The following is a 16,437-nucleotide window of genomic DNA, read 5'->3' on the forward strand; positions in this document are numbered from 1 at the left end:
CCAGAAAGATATAAATGTACAAAGCCTCATCATCCTCACTTTTCGCCAGACCACATTGAAATAGGATCTCAAAGCCTTTCTTCCAGTAAAACCTTTCGCCACGATCATCTCCATCACCATTATCGGCCAAGTCAAGGCTACAACGCGCACCTGCTGCGCTTCGCCACCATGTCGTCCTCTTCAGGCTTCCAGGTAGGGGCAGGAATGGTTACGATTCCCACACCCTCCAAGCAGCCGTTACTATATGTCACCACGGTCCTCATGCTCGTCCTGGTGCTTCATCTTATGGGAAAGGAGAAGGGGTATGGCCTGCCTGTTATCAACCCTAAGAAACCTTTTGAGTTATCCAATCGAAGGAGCCTTCTCGAATGGGGTTTTCACTGCAAAGATCTGCTCGCAAAGGGAAGGGCTATGTTTCCCGGCAAACCGTACGCAATGATCGTCCCTGAGGGAGAAGTGATGGTTTGGCCCACCTCGGCCATCGATGAAGTCAAGAGTGAACATGGTCTGGATTTTGTGGGGATTTCTCCCGAGGTGAGCCATTGGAGATAAGTCTTGGCCCAGGTGAGACACTGACCGTGTGACGTATAGGACAGCCATGGGTACATCCCAGGATTTGAGCCATTCGCTCAACCTACCTTGCCGACTGTCGTGATCAACAAGTTCCTGAACAAGGCCATTGGTATGCATGAAGATACCCTACCATGACATACAAAATATACTAAGTGATACGTAGCCAAACTTACCCTCACCATATCGCACGAGGCAACGCGGGCCCTCAACGAGACTCTACCACCTTGTTCTGGTAAGTTCGCCGCGGGGTCCATGTTAAGTCTGGTCGGAAAAGGCCCCGAAATTGACAGTCGGGCGCAGATTGGGTCGAAATCTCTCCCGCAGATTACATTCTTACGGTCATTGCTCGTGTTTCTACCATGGTCTTTATGGGCGAGGAAATGGCCCATAACAAAGCCTGGATCGAAGCATCATCTCGATACGCTCCCTTGGCATTTGCCACTTCCGACCACCTAGGAACATACCCATTTTGGCTTCGTCGTTATATTCATTGGTTCCTCCCGGGTTGTCAGAAAGTTCGCGCCCAGCTTGCTGAATGTCGCCGACATCTTCAACCAATCATTGATAAGCGCCGCGCCTTGAAGGCCGTGGCCGCTGCCAAGGGCCAGCCCGAGCCCGACTTGGATGATTCCATCGAGTGGTTTCGGAAGGTCTTGAAGCGCGACGACTTCGACGTGTGCGCTCTTCAGATCAGCCTTTCCATGGCCGCGATTCACACAACTTCCGACTTGATGCAGTGCACAATGATCGAGATTGCTCGACATCCGAAGCTGTTCGAAGAACTTCGCGAGGAAATACTCAATACACTGCGCACTCACGGCCTAAAGAAAACAGCACTCTACGAGATGAAGTTGATGGATAGTGTGATCAAGGAGACCCAGAGACTGAAGCCACTCTTGCTCTGTGAATACTATGCCCTGCGAAACGCTGTGGAGTGAAGTTGCTGACCCGTCTTCTTCCAGCCACCATGCGCCGGGTCGCCACCAAGGATGTGAAACTCCCCAGCGGCTTCGTCATCCGCAAAGGCCAGAAGCTTATTGTTGACAACACCCACATGTGGGATGCCGCCTACCATGAGAATCCAGACCAATTCGACCCCTACCGATTCCTACGGTTGCGCCAGGAACCGGGCAAGGAGAACCTGGCACAGTTAGCAGCCGCCAGCGTGGAACACATGGGCTTCGGGTATGGTCTACACGCCTGTCCCGGGCGCTTCTTCGCCGCCAACGAGATCAAGATCGTTCTCTGTCATGTACTTCTGAAGTATGACTGGAAACTTGCAGAGGGCTGTGACCCGAAGCCTTTCACCTTTGGATACGCGGTGATTGGCGACCCTACCACGAAGTTTCTGATCAAGCAGCGACAGCCGGAGCTCGATTTGGATACCCTGGAGGCCTAGAGGCAGTCTCATCTACCATACAAAATACCCGCCCTTTTATCAGAGATCAGAACGGCAGGCTTAGAGCAAAGCCAGCACAGCATGATTTTTCAATTATTGTTATCATGTATAGACTCCGTCCAACGCTCACTAAGTGCGTGTGCTCGACACGTACTGGTAAAAGTGGCAACCGAACGAATGGTTCGCACTCGACTTTCACGAATCTATGCAGCGAGCCATCTTTGACATCTCCGTCATCACATTTCTAAGCACGAGGATCAACGAGTATTGGCCCATTACGTGGGAAGACTGGAAGCTGTTCAACGACGCAAATACATTGGAGTCAGATGAACTGCGAAGCCTCGATTTAAAATTCCAAATGTTTAAGAGGCACTGTCTAGACATCAGCCGGCTGGCCTGCCAATTTGGACGAGGTCAGCTGTCCGTCAAATACATCAAGGAGGTAGAGTTAGAATAACAACTTCAAATTGAATTCTTCTCCAATTGTATCCGGTGAGAGCGACAGTAATGCAAAGAATTCATGACCCTAGTCTGCAAAGCAATAACCGGGGCTAAGCGGTCAGACGATACATGAGAGTACCGAAACCAAGGTAATCATATCCACCACTGTTGCTCCCGTAGTTGCCACCGCCTCCCTCAACCCCACCGGTTGCATTGTTGGCGTAGTTGACATATTCTTTCGTCCAGGATGCGTCGAGGCCTCGAATGTCATTGTAATGTCCGTACAAGAGTTCGAACCCGGCTCGCACATTGCCACGAGACGCTGAGGAGATCTCAGTCATGTTACCCTGATCAGGATTGTCGTACTCTGTGAAGGGCACAGTTTCATTCACATTATATTTCGCGATATACTCCGATCTGACAACATATGCATCGTTAATTGCAGACACCACGAAAGGGAAGGCTGCTCTTGAGATGGAACGCAGAGAGTACTCACGCCGCCAGACCACTGTTCGACATGATCTCGAAGAGATCCTTTCCTTGGTTGTATCCTTGCTGAAGGACCACTCCCAAAAGAGCAATATCAAGTGTCGCGTGTCCCTGGTCTCGTCCAGCCTCTTGACTTTGGGCCAGAACTTTTCCCGATCCATCTTCGGTGTGATTGGCGATTATGAAATTCGGCATGGCGCCCATGCCATCGCCGCTGATAAAGTAGTTCATGGCGTAGTCATACATCGTCTGGTTGTCCGTGAAAACTCCAATGGCTTGAATGGCAGCAATGCTGCAGAGATCCCAATTTGCCCACTGCATTCAATTTTAGCATTACCGCTTCGAAACTTGACGTTTGTCATGATGACTCACATAATGGTATTGTGATTGACCGTTGTGTGTCGTTAAAAATCTGTAACTATCTTTGTAGAATACAGTTTCGAGGAGATCGCCGAGACGCGTGCGATTCGTCTCCGGCCATTCGCTGTAATCCCGCATGATCTCTCCGGCATTTGCCAACTGATATCCATAGAGACCTGCTGCAAGGAAGCCATCGCTACTCCCTCCAATGGCCTTCATAGTTGACGACCAAGCATCTAAAATTCGGGTCGATGCGACCGCAAATTCGGAAGACCCATTGATCTTCCAGCGAAGAGCTAGCTGATAAGCAGCGTGGGCATCGTTGTACAACACCGGATAGTTCTGTGCGTGTACCCCGTCGGAGCCGCGGTAGACTGTCTCCACGGCGCGAGGCTCATACGTAGGAGAGGCGTGTGAATTTGACGTCAGAAGGTTCCAAGCCGTGAGCCACGGCTCTTTGCCTTCATTGACATACTCCTTGACTCTAGTAAAGTCATCCTCGGTATGAAGAAGGCCTGGATGAACAAAAGCTGTCGCGCCAGCCACAAAAATAGAAAGGACGGCAATCCGTACCATTGTGTTGTTTCAGGCAATGTAAGAAAGGTAACAAGGTTATGCCGAATTTACTAAACGAACAAGATTGTGAGGGATATGGATTTGTCGCCGGTAGAGAATATCTCAGCAGTACATGTCTTTAATGTTGTAAAATCAAGGGTGCAGGTCGTGTTTGGTCTATGGAGGCTTCGCAAATGAAAGGGGGAGGCTCTCAATTTGCTTCGGGAGCATTCATCACTCATGACGTCCGCTAGGACAAAAGCCCGGCCCACTGTCCGCTCCGTCGAATGGATGTTGGCACCACTAATCCACTCAGCTATCGCAGTTTTTCGAACCTGTCAAGTTTGGTCTTCTGCAGCTTCATTTGAAGCGAAGATCATTGCCGTCTGAAGGCTTGGCGTGGCATGACTTTTCCCTCACCGATGTCCCCGCTAAAGTAGACGAGGTGTTCAGACAACAGAAGACGTGCCCCCAACAGAGATACAAGATCATATGCACATTCATGTTGATTCATATGCACATTCATGTTGATTCATATGCACATTCATGTTGATTCATATGCACATATTTATTCATTATCCCTTCAAAGACTCCAATATGCCAGAAACTCCTGAAACAGAGTAGCAACAATTAACTGTGAATCGCTTCTTAATAAAATTGTTGTTATTAATATTCTTCAAGCTCCAAGTGTCATTTTAGGTCAAACGTTTCCGGCATATCACGGCACGCAAAGGAACACATGGAAATGGATACGCCAATGGTCCTTGAATTACGATTCTCGTCAATATGTTCAATGCATTCTCTGGCTTTGCTGCCTAGTGATAATTACCAGTTGCGGCTTTTTTCATAAAGGATTCGGTGCATCCGAGGGCTTGTTTCGGACAGCGGCAGGTCAAAGAGACAAAAAGGCTGCCTGGGTAGAATTGTCAGGTTTCGTGGGTTGTATGAGACCAAGAAGTCTTGAGGCTAGTGTTTGTCGATCCCATGAAACTAACCCAAGGCCCATTAAACTAATCTAGGGGGGAACGGGCCGTCCCTGTTCTTTCTCCCTTCTCCCTAATATTCTCCGTACCCCGGATTCTCCCCGCATGTTTATTCACACCACTACAATCTCACATGGCTAGATGACAACAAGCGCGGTGCCCGGGCCAAGTAGCGGAGGTTGCCCCGAGGACTACTGCGGATACTAAATACCAGACGAACCCAATGCTGTCGCTTGTGCTGCGTGTCTTTACTCTCCACTAGAGGGAATAATTCACAGTCGCGCTTCCATGGCTTTGCTAGCATTCCGAGCGATGACAGCTGTCATTCTGGATAGTTGCTGATGATATCTCCGTGCATCGCACTCGAGTCAGCGGAGCAAAACTTCATCTAACCTTACATTCTGGGACTATTGGGGTCACGCATGTTTAACCCCGAATTTATTCCCAATTTCGGGGTTTGACAATTTAGAAGCTATGTTTCGTGGAATCCATGTCCTACATAATGATTGGCTTGCAGGAGACCCCGGAAATAAGGCGTAAAAACTGCATGATGAGCCTCCTCATAATATTCCCTCTAGAGAATGAGATCTTACGACCAAATGTGGATGTGAGATAAAATCAACTAGTTCAATGACACACTTCCTCGCAGGTGGGGACAGCCGATAATGATGCTGTCCGTGTCGTACGGTGAAGACTTCAACATAAATACGACCACTTGTCGGGAACCGGCCCCATTCCTACAATGGGTCATCTCCTCGTCGCCGCACATGCTTTGGCTGAGGAATTCGTGTCTGGGCTACTGCCGTCTGAATGATCTCATCAGTATCGGTCAAATCTTGTTGTACAAATCGGCCATGAAGTTACCTCGACATTGAGTCTTTGGCCGCCCGGGGTATCGTCGGTGTGAGACAATATATGTCCTGTTGACCTTCTCAATGATGGGCAAGGAAGATGTGTATCTTTGAAAGCTGGCAATTGAGCGAGTTCCGACATTCGCAGTGAGTCAATGGACGCCGAAGCCTACGCGTGAATTGCAGACTATGCCAACGTCACAATCTCCTTGTGTGAAAAGGTGCACTGCCCACTCAGGAGCGATAACAGAATGCTGAATGTCTCAGGCACAGATACCGACTTCCGAAGAGCGCTACTGTCATAGTTGCATCGGGAGTCTCGTTTGTATGGAGAGTCCTGACCGTATTCTCCACCTACAGCTGAACTGCTTATACACGCACCTCTTATTTGCAGGTGAGTGTAGACAGGGCTCTCCACCAAAATGCATGTGGAGTCCTGTCGAACTTGGCCATCGACGGCAGCACATGCCTTACACAACCAATTCGCCAGGTCCGCAATTGCCTTTCACTCCTACGCCCCTCATCGCGATCTTCATCAAGGGAAGCTCAACCCGGATGGTCGGCATTTAGAGCTCCGATGTAGTCAATTGAGGGCTCGACCTCGCCACCGTATCGGCTTTGCATCTCCCATCGTTCGGATCTGTGCAAAGATCTGACCTTCTTGTCCTCTGGATCGACTGTTACGTTGATAGTGGGTAAGTGAAGTGTTGTCGTTGAAATAAATGCAGTCTGTGTCCTGTGGGAGGTATATAGTCTTTCACTTTCCAACATTTATTTTAATACACGGTTTCTCGGAATATTAGCCCCGGTCTCGTACAGGGAAGCAATAGCGACTTCCAGAAATCCATCCTTGACAGCCCATTACCAACAGAACATTCGATGGAACTACACCTTCCGGTCAAAATCTTGCCAGGGCTGATGTGTGTTCGCGAGCGAAGAAGTACCCCGCTCTTCCTCGGTAATGCTAATAGACTGGGTCTTTAGTATGTGCTGGCGGCCACTCTCGTCGGAATTGCGGTCGCCCAAGACCGTGGGTTCGAGGATGCTGTCCCCTTGATGCCTATTGTTTTTGGCGGCACTGCGCTGGCTGGAAGCCCAGTGTTTGTTGTCGCGATTTTCGAGTCGATAAGATGGCGTGAACTGATTGCTCTTATAATTCGAGTCTCCTTTGCTTGACAATAGCACTCCGATTCTGGAAAGCAGAGGCCGGAGTCCCGTCAATGACCCGGCCACCAAGCCAAGGTTGTACTCAATGGCCATCCAATACAAGGATTGCGCCCCCGCGACTACAGAAAAGCAATTTTAGCAACTGGTTCAGCCCAGTGAAAATAACATGGCTCCCAACTTACAAGTTGTGTCTGAAGATCCAGACTTATAGAACTGTATACTTTCGAATCTGATGGCGGGTGCAATGCAGGCTACTAGGCCGCTGCCAAAGACCAACAGAAGCGCCGTCTTCTTGGCAGAGCCCATGTTGAGTTTTATCAATGCAGGGAATGGAAGAAGGAAGATGATGATGTCGCAAGCAAATAGCAGGACAGCCTGGTACATGAAAATTCCATAGGCAACATCCGACGAGTAGCAGTATTTCACCCTGTCAGGCGACATAAGGAACTGTAGTTCAAAAGCGTATTTGGGAGGGTTGCACTGGAATGCGGCAACGAGTGTGCCCGATATCGTAAAGAGCACAAGGAATATGAGCAGGCCGAGCGTCGTGTACTGAATATACGCTAAACAGAGCAGTTCAGGTTAGATGGATATGGGAGGAGAGATGGCGATAGAGTATAGAACCTACGGGTTGGAAACACCCGCCGTAGTAACAAAAGGATGCTGGACTTGACGGCTAGAGAAATGAACAAGTATATGCATATGCAGATGTAGTATAACTAAATTCAGTATTAGCAGCAGTCCAGGTCGATAATTCAAGAAGTAGATAGTATACCCTGAACCACATCGTCAAGTCCTGTACTGAAACATGTTCGATATGCTTCCCGACGCCGTAGTGTACGACAGCCAGCCCAATGCCATTGAATATGGTTACAGAGATCTGACCCTATCATTAGTACTAGCAGTCTTGAGAGACGGCAGTTTTGTTAAATAACTCACCAAACCAACGAGACAAGCCCAGTCATCCAATCCGAACGCTTTGATCACGAACTTACGAACATAAAGCTTCCACGACCCCATCTGTCAGCAGTCTTCACGATTTGTAGCCAACTTTCGAATACTTACCCTCGTGCCGCCAACCAGGATTGCCAAAACACCTGTAGATATGATGGTCCCGTACGAGACAGCGATCTCATACTTCTCATCAGCGCCAAGCACTGGCTCTTCAGTACTAGACATCTCTAGGACATGGGAATCGATGTTCGAGATGGATCAGCTGGGGAGAGTGTGTTCGGTGAAAGAGAAACAAGTGTCAGGAAAAATGCGAAAGCACGAAACCTACACAGCTCCGGCTAACTCCGAGCGCTCTTACATATGACTTGGCGACGATGCTTTCAAGGACTCAGGAGTACTTCTACTTCATGGGCTCCACCGTCTGCAGGTGCCAAGCATGCAGCAGGTTCATGGGGCCCTTGTAGCCCGACGATCGATTGCGGGGAGATAAAATTGTCGGTACAGCCCTGGATACTGACGGCAGCGCCGGTATCTAACCTGACTCGCCTCTACTGTACCCAGAAGAAACTGGCTGGATTGGTCTGCACGCTAGAGGGGTGCCACGCGGTTCTCTACACTCTTTGCCTTCGGGTACGAAGAGATCATGGCCCCGGAAATGCCTTCTGGCCTGGCCTTCCTTGACAGCAGAGACCTTAGCAACGGCTACTGCGACGATCAATCCCGCAGCGCTTCAACGGCCGCGCCGTTGCGCCCGAAGGGGGCTAGCTAGTGGGGCCTTACTCAGCGCTGCATCAGTGTTTGTCGGACTCTTCAAGATTGCCGCAACTACAAATTTCTCCAACACCTGACATCTTGAACTCCACTGTGGCCCCTTACCCAGTACGTGTCGCCTACGATCTCTTCCTTGTACTAAACGTGATAATCGGAAGTTTATTAAATTAAACAATTAGATCAATTATAGTCTGTTTCTTGGTCTGTGTAGACCCGGCATCTAGAGGAGATACAGAACTTGAAGCTTCTTCCTTCTTGAGATCTGTTGGTCAGGTGGCGTGTACCAACTAAGTACGTACCTCACTAGGGCTCAAGGTCTGCAGCAGTACATATAAGTGCGAAGGATCTTGTAGTCAAGTGGTTAAACTATAGCTCAAGACAACACCATGAATGTCTCTCATAGACCATTTACCGACACTATGGAACACTCAGCACAGACGTTCCAGGTTATCATCGCTGGTGGTAGCCTGGTAGGCCTGACGACAGCACTGGCTTTAGAGAAGGCTGGAATCTCTTACGTCCTGTTGGAGAAGCGTGAGATCGCCCCGCATTTGGGAGCATCCATTTCCATTCACCCTCATACCCAGCGGGTGATGGAGCAGCTAGGGGTGTGGCCTGAGATCGAGGCAGGAGTACTTCCACTTCAGGATAGGCGACACTATGATGAGCACGGTGTCTTGTTTGAGGACTCTGCGATACTGCGGGAGATATCCAAGATGTAAGTCAAACTCAGTCACGCTTAGGGTTAAGTGACTGAAGCAGATCAATCCCAGGTGTCTCGACCGTAATACCGCATTTATGGAACGTAAGTTCTGGCTGAGCTGCATCTACAATGCCATCAAGGACAAGTCTCGCGTTCGCGCCAACTCTGGAGTGGCCTCGTTCGTCGAGTCCGCAGAAGGCGTAGAAGTGACGACGGAGAGCGGTGAGATAATCAAGGGGGATATCCTGATAGGCGCCGACGGCGTTCATAGCGCTATGCGAGGTCTCCTAGCAGACAAAATCGAAGGCACTGATGCCGCTGCCGCGCAACAGATGCGAGAATGCTTTGAAAGCACCTATCACGCCATCTTTGCTACCTCAAGGAACATCAACACAAAGGGAGAGCCATTTCTTCCGGAGCGCATGGTGCACAACGTCTACTACCAAGGCGCATCTGGCGTCGCTGCCGCCGGCGTTCCTGGTCTCGTTTTTTGGTTTCTGTTCGTCAAAAGTGACTCAGTGACCAAGACCCCTAACACACCACGCTTCACCGAAGAGCAAACACTAGCCACAATCGCCAAATATGGAGACCACGCCCTTGGCCCTGGATACACCTATAAGGACCTATGGGATAGCCGAGTCAAAGCAGATATGGTGGCGCTAGAAGAGGGAGTGCTTCAGACGAAATGGAACTCCGGTGGCAGGGTTGTCCTGATAGGAGACTCAGTGCACAAGGCGACAGTCAACCCGGGACTGGGTGGCAATCTCGCAGTGGAGGGCGTTGTGCACTTTCTGAACGAGCTCGTACCGCTTCTCCGCAGATGCGAGGAGGATGGCATGCGAAAGCCGACGAGTGCCGAGCTGGTAGCCACGTTCGACGAGTACGAGAAGAAACAGCGGCCACATGCCGACTTCATCGTGAGTGCGTCTGGCTACATCACGCGCTACGAGGCTATGGACACATGGTATCTCAGGGCTCTCCGTCGTGTCTCCCCTTGGGTCAGTGACAGCATGAAGGCGAGTGGTTTTGTTCGATATATAAATGAGGGGCCATGGTTTAATTTCTTGCCTAACCCAGATGGGGAGTTGAAAGCTGGTGAGGAGGGTCTGTGAATTGCGGAGGAAAGAATCCCCCCCCCCCCCCGGCAAGTTCCTCAGGGATGCCCTCGTCAAGTGTTATGGAACTGTTTGATTCTGCAAGGGCACGGCTCTTGGGAGCTAAGGACAGTCTCGACAGATAATGGAAACGTTAGTTTTCTGATTTCTCTGACGAAATTGGAAACTCGGGTCAGTGTAATTAGGGAGGCCGACCTTCTGCTGGAGGATCATGCTTGGCGTTGTCGAGATGGTTAACTGGGATCTAATTTTTGTTGAGTCCATAGATGGGTTCGCTTTAATAAGGTTGAAATTGAATTTTATTTCAAGACTGATCCTTCGCACTTGTCGCAGTATGCTGCGGTATCACCAAGCGGAAACTTGTATTCTGAAATGGATCCTCGCTGAAGCGAAACATGAGCGGCAAAAGCTAACAACGTTCACAGCTTTTTACTTCTGGGAACCATCACCAATAAATCAATCCTGTCAGTTTCGCAACTTCAGGCTATTCGCAACGTCCACCGTCTTACATTCGCGTGCAGAGTTGAGACCATTGAAAAGCCAGTCACCCCATAGATACCCATCTTGCCTCCTGATGGGCTCGCAAGCAAAGTGCATGGACCACTGGCGGGACTTTTTGCTGTGCCGTCGCAGGGAATAGGGCCGTTTAGCTGAGCTGAGTCGCGCGCGGCCCCGCCACATCCTCCTGATGTGGGTTTGCTGACCAACGTCATGCGACAGTGGGTTTCTACGGAGGCGCCTTCAATTGCCATGCCCGGTACTTCTGGCACTTGGGCTGAATTAGTGAGATGAGAAAGTCTTTTCGCCGCGGGGTTGACCAAACCGTCTCTTGATCGATTCGGATACGAGGATACACAGGTCACGAGGAATGAGACAGAATGAAGTCAACGACACGACGTCTACTGCTAGGCAAGCTGAATTTAGCTGAGGACGGTCCGCGACGTCAGAAACCTTGTCTGACAGCCTGGGGCAACCTGGGCTGCATGGAACCGAGATTCTGATATCTGCTTGCACACGCGATTGTGGTCCAGCCCACCCGATACGTGCGGGTCGAATGCTCCTCCGGACAGTTCTGGCCAATGGGCAGGGGATGGACCACAATCGCGCGAGCAAGCAAATGTTCCGCGACTCAAACTCCGATGATCCCCTAACGTGATCAGGTATAGCGGCACCTGTAGCAGTACATGCCGATATATGTAACGGCCGGCCCGACCCAACTCCCGACCAATTACCGGCTGGGAATACTGAATCATCGCCAGACTTCATCGCTCGCTAAACTGGCCGCACTTACAGTGTGCTTGCTGGCAAGGAGAAACGGGGTCCGTTTTCAACGGTAAGAAATTCAGCCATGTGCCAGCTCAAGTAATTTGTAGCCACCGGTAAAGGGGTTGGTATGCACATCTCAATTATCAAAACAAAGTTTGGACTGTCTTTGTCAGGCTATAGTTCGCACTGCCCGAAGCAATGGCAAGTGAATACCCTCTTGGCGGGAACCCTGCGTGTTTATATACTTCTAGCAATATCCCGCTGTAACGGCATCAATTCGAAACATTCTGTATTGTCAATCCTTGTCGCCTGACTATCATTCTTAATCGTCACTCGTTTTCTTCCCAACATCCGGTCAACAATGAAGACCCCGGCTGTTGCTACCCTTCTACTCTGTTCCCTGACTCTCGTCAGTGGGAGGCAGGGACATGGGCGGCCTAGACGGGCTGCAGGACTTGTTGAATATGCCACTGTCTCGGTACTCGACACCGCCTGTGAGACCGAGTTCCACCCAGACGAACTTGATATTGCCTGGGTTGAACTCATTGCGTCAAACACAATCCTACGGGTGAACCTGACGAGCGGCGAGCAAACAAGATTCCCGCTCAACAATCCTGTAGGACTCCCCAGCGGCATGGAGTTCCTGCCGGACGGTAACCTATGGTTTTCCGAAGTCGTCGGCAACAGCATGGTGAAGTTGGATCCCAAGGATGGCAGCATGACCGAATATCCATTCCCTTGGACCAACATCTCACTCATCGATGATCTTCCTGCCGGCATTCGCGTCACCATCGATGTCTCTGGCAACCGCGACCGTGGAGCGTGGTTCACGTCCGTCGGTCTCAACGCCATTGGCCGGTTCGACATTGACACCCACGAATACTCTCTTTACCCGCTACCAAACCCGCTGTCGGCCCCTCTCATTATGCAAGGTGGCCCGGGCAGCACCATGGTCTTCTCGGAAATCCTAGGCAACAGGGTCGGCACCATTGATGTTCACACCAAAGAGATCAAGGAGTACGAAATCCCAACACCGCTGTCCCTAGTTCAAGGTGTCGCGGTCGACGCCGATGGCCTCATCTGGTGGACAGGTACAGGCGGTGGAAACTTTGGCACCGTCAATGTGACAACGGGCGAGGTGACTGAGATCTTCATCGCCGACATCCGCGCCGCGGGCAACTCTACTGTGGTTGAGGATGGTGTTGTTAGCATTGGTTCCTCCGGTCTGCTGGCGTTGCCAGGTCCGATTCGTGTCGGCACCGATGGCAAGGTCTACTTTGTGGAGGGTAACCTGGTCTTCCTTGGAAACCGCGTTGCGCAGTACGACCCGAAGACGCAGCAGCTCGTGGAGTATGTCACTCCTACTAGCCTCAGTGCCCCGTGTGATCTCAACAACCAGCACCCAGACGCCGTATTCTTTGCAGAGTTTACTGGCGGCCATCTTGGTCGGCTGAATTACTAAGAGCGGCAGCTGAACAAGCCAAGCAAGGCGCCACCAGCTAAAATTAATAGATTTAAAGAGCTAAAATTTAATTTAACTGAGGAAACTTCCGCCTTTATAGGACTCTGTATATATATATATAAACCGTGAGAAATGAATAAATCTCGATGAAAACGAAACCTCTGCTTTGGGAATTTGCGTGACTGTCCCATGACTTATCCCGTTCCAGTGTAGGTACCGCTGAGGGTGCAAGCAGGTACCGCCGAAAGCATAAGCATGTCAACGACTAATCTTTGGAACTTTTCTCCTGGCTCCAATGTCATTTTTGGAAGGTTGCAGAACGCTCTTGTAATATAGATTGATCTTCCTTTGGGTCACCTCAGCTTACTGCCTGTCCAATTTGAATCATCATCATAAAACCTGGGTTTTCTTCCATTTATACCCGTCTGTTCGGTCACCAAGGGCTTTGCCATATAAGCATAATAGTGGCTCTATACTTAAGTATAAGGGATCCCCACAACCTATCTTTGCTAAGAGCTCACAGCAACTAGATTATCTGTGTTTCATCGACTCGATCACACTCGGAATGTTTTTTTTTAAGCTTCTTTAATACACAAGGTTCTTTGTATTTTGAATGGGTTCATGACAACATCAGCAAGAAGGCTAGATCTAATGTTACTGACTAAACATAAACTTTCATTTCCTCCTGCAATCTTTCAACAACTCTTCTTCATTCCAATCTGATCATTGACCTCGGGTGCATCTGCTCGAGTCCGCGCTCTTTGAGTTGCTTCCATTCCTGTATTCTATCATTCTCCGTTCTCAACAAGCCCCTTAAAATTTCGATATATGATTTACTATCCGCCCCTTTCAGGCTCTGTGTCTGCCGGACTTCCTTGGGACCGTACATGGTTAGAAGTGTATGGTTTTCAGCGTTTCTATATTGCAAAGGTGTGACTTCATCATCGTTTCTAAGTGATATGTTTGAAGTGATGGGTTCGCTCGGAGTAGTTTCGGCGTTGAGGATTGATTCGCCGACTGCTGTGTGCTTCTCCAAAGCACTCAACAGGAAGTCATTACCCTCGAGAATATAATCGTATTGGCGACCGAGATGCAGGAGCGTTGACCAGAATATACCAATCCGACAATATGACTGCCTTCCCGGACAAGGACGAAGTACGAGGGCGTGGACATCGACTCCATATCCCTCGGCACCATGAAAGCTGGAACGAAACACAAGCGGCATGGCGAACACACGATCGCCCTCCTTAACAGGCTCCCGGCCCGAGGAATCTGATGACCAGTCATAGTCCTTGCTTGGGCAATACTGCATCCTTGGGTTCTCGTCGATGGCAATGCCTAAACTGGTGACTCGTGCAGGAAGCAAGTATCCAGAAAGGAGTACATGCGCTCCGTGCCGGACACCCAAGAAAGAACTGCCAGAAACAGCGTCTGGCGCACAGTCGCCCTCAATTAGGTCACATACTTGGACCAGACTTTCCCCACCTTGGTCGATAAAAGACTTTGGCTTGTCATCTCGTGCCCATGACCAGGTGGGGATATTCTTGTTGATCCGGTCTACAGCTCCCAAGCTGGGTACCCTCTCCCACATCATGTCCTCCACGAAGGTGTGCCTCCACAGACCAGCCAAATAGTCATTTTCTGAATACCCGTTCAATGCCATGGTCTTCTTTGCTAGGCCAGCCATTGCAGGCAAAGTGTCTTCATGGCGAGTCAGTTGTAGATGAGTAAAGTCTTTGACCAGACTTCTCCACGTCTCCGTTGACACAACCATCTCTTGTGTCGTAGAGCCAGCATCTGCCAGCTCAGGTGCGTTGAATCCGTTCAGCATGTGTTTGACCGTAGAGTCGACCCAGCCATATCCAGACTCGGTCTTGTTGTCCGCATAGCATTCGAATACCAGTTCCAGTGGCGTGAAATGCAATAAACGACGGGAAATGAGACGCTCTTGCAGTACCCAAGCCCGCCTCGAAAGTGGCGCGACGCGGTCTAAAAAGAATGGGTTCCTGGTATATTGGTGTTCGAAGAAAGCAGGATCGGGACATCTTCGCAGGTAGGTGGCCCCTTCTAAGCACCAACTTGGCGCCGATTTGCGAAAGAGGCCTTCTTGGCTGCTAAAAGATGCTGCGGCAGCCAGGGTGAGCGTTGCATTCTCATAAGTCGTTGCCATCCTGCCAGCTTCCCTAAACCAATCCTCGGCATCATTTTGGATAATGCACAAAGAATCAATCCAGAGATACCGAATACCAAGCTTTCGTGTGAATAAAACGGCCTCCTGGAATGTTTTCGGGAGATCAGACCATGTAATCCCGTCTGTCTGAAATATACTCATTGTCTCCGTCCTTGTGTCTAGTGGTTTGCTTTCTGGCGGCCCCCAGCAGTGGCTCAGACAAACATATTCGCCTCGCATGTTGCCGCCGGTGGCTAGGAGTAGAGGATCTTGTAGGGAAGGTCCGCCGTCAGACGAATCTCCGAGGTCTAGAACTCTAGTGGGGAGAACTGGAAGTCCCAGGCAGCTGCTCAACTTGCATTTTGCGTGTTGCGAGACGCACTCGTGAAGTCTCAATTTAGTCCATGCAACTGCCTCATCCGAGCCTGTATTTCCGAGGCGTTGGGTTTGTCGCAAAACGGCCTCTCCTATCGGATCAAGTTTATCGTCATCACAGAATATTTCGTAGATAGGCGAGGATATCCTCCATTCTCGAGCTCTTTCGGGAGTCCGCTTGCTGGGGCCAGTCAAGAAATCGGTGGTGAGGTCCGGGTGTTCTTTGGCCTTCTCCCAATCAGCTTCACTTGCGCAGGAGGGATATAATGTAGTGAGTCTAATGCAGAGCCCCTGGATCCCTGGATCCTCGTCATAGAACTCCAACTGGGCATTCGCGAACGTTAGGTCGACATCCTCGGTGATTAATGCCGCGGCTTTTGAGAGAAGCTGACAGCCTCCACACGAGTCTAGTTCTGCGCTTTTAGCCAATTTCTTCAATGTAAAGCCATATTGAGTGTCGATTGGAGGAAGCTTTCCGAAGCGACGCCATTGCCTACGCAGGAACCTTGGATTGAGGTCCAAGCATAGAGAACAGCGGGCGACTGTGTCAAGAAAAGGATCTTTTGCTGTCCCGGCCATCGAGTCCGTGTATATCGACAATACGTAGGATGATGGCGTGAAATATTGCTTCGCTTTGGTGACGGTTCGCATTTGTATGGCTGCCTGTTTCCCAGTGGGGCCGGATCTGCTGACGCGCGAAGATGATGCGTTGTTTCGCTCAGCCTCTGATGATGAGTCTGACTGCCCCACACTAGCGAGCCCCATGCAGAGAGCTGTCCATCTATCAGCCAACTTCATAAGTC

The 16,437-nt window shown here is 50.1% G+C and overlaps 6 protein-coding genes across 6 annotated transcripts; 3 read left to right on the forward strand and 3 right to left on the reverse strand.

Moving 5' to 3' along the window:
• Positions 1 to 168: 168 nt before the first annotated feature.
• On the forward strand, positions 169 to 1,972 carry J7T55_001598 (Dihydromonacolin L monooxygenase LovA; the record flags this gene model as incomplete). The annotated part of the gene is made up of 5 exons (XM_053130076.1): positions 169 to 534; positions 592 to 682; positions 737 to 805; positions 874 to 1,476; positions 1,536 to 1,972. 5 exons carry the CDS (start codon positions 169 to 171, stop codon positions 1,970 to 1,972), a joined length of 1,566 nt encoding a protein of 521 aa, XP_052991858.1.
• A 551-nt stretch (positions 1,973 to 2,523) lies between these two features.
• On the reverse strand, positions 2,524 to 3,838 carry J7T55_001599 (uncharacterized protein; the record flags this gene model as incomplete). Its single annotated transcript, XM_053130077.1, has 3 exons — positions 2,524 to 2,830; positions 2,910 to 3,217; positions 3,275 to 3,838. The coding sequence occupies 3 exons, from the start codon at positions 3,836 to 3,838 to the stop codon at positions 2,524 to 2,526; spliced, it is 1,179 nt and encodes a 392-aa protein (XP_052991859.1).
• Positions 3,839 to 6,197: 2,359 nt separating this feature from the next.
• On the reverse strand, positions 6,198 to 7,997 carry J7T55_001600 (uncharacterized protein; the record flags this gene model as incomplete). The annotated part of the gene is made up of 7 exons (XM_053130078.1): positions 6,198 to 6,328; positions 6,596 to 6,937; positions 7,001 to 7,381; positions 7,447 to 7,537; positions 7,621 to 7,698; positions 7,758 to 7,823; positions 7,884 to 7,997. The coding sequence occupies 7 exons, from the start codon at positions 7,995 to 7,997 to the stop codon at positions 6,198 to 6,200; spliced, it is 1,203 nt and encodes a 400-aa protein (XP_052991860.1).
• Positions 7,998 to 8,962: 965 nt separating this feature from the next.
• Positions 8,963 to 10,358, forward strand: J7T55_001601 (uncharacterized protein; the record flags this gene model as incomplete). The annotated part of the gene is made up of 2 exons (XM_053130079.1): positions 8,963 to 9,261; positions 9,317 to 10,358. The coding sequence occupies 2 exons, from the start codon at positions 8,963 to 8,965 to the stop codon at positions 10,356 to 10,358; spliced, it is 1,341 nt and encodes a 446-aa protein (XP_052991861.1).
• Positions 10,359 to 11,988: 1,630 nt separating this feature from the next.
• J7T55_001602 (virginiamycin b lyase) lies at positions 11,989 to 13,089 on the forward strand (the record flags this gene model as incomplete). The annotated part of the gene is made up of 1 exon (XM_053130081.1): positions 11,989 to 13,089. The coding sequence occupies one exon, from the start codon at positions 11,989 to 11,991 to the stop codon at positions 13,087 to 13,089; it is 1,101 nt and encodes a 366-aa protein (XP_052991862.1).
• Positions 13,090 to 13,798: 709 nt separating this feature from the next.
• Positions 13,799 to 16,399, reverse strand: J7T55_001603 (HET-domain-containing protein; the record flags this gene model as incomplete). Its single annotated transcript, XM_053130082.1, has 1 exon — positions 13,799 to 16,399. One exon carries the CDS (start codon positions 16,397 to 16,399, stop codon positions 13,799 to 13,801), a length of 2,601 nt encoding a protein of 866 aa, XP_052991863.1.
• Positions 16,400 to 16,437: the final 38 nt, after the last annotated feature.

Source organism: Diaporthe amygdali (genome assembly GCF_026229845.1).
Source record: "Diaporthe amygdali strain CAA958 chromosome Unknown NODE_21_length_814164_cov_65_183785, whole genome shotgun sequence".
NCBI classification, from domain to species: Eukaryota; Fungi; Ascomycota; class Sordariomycetes; order Diaporthales; family Diaporthaceae; genus Diaporthe; species Diaporthe amygdali.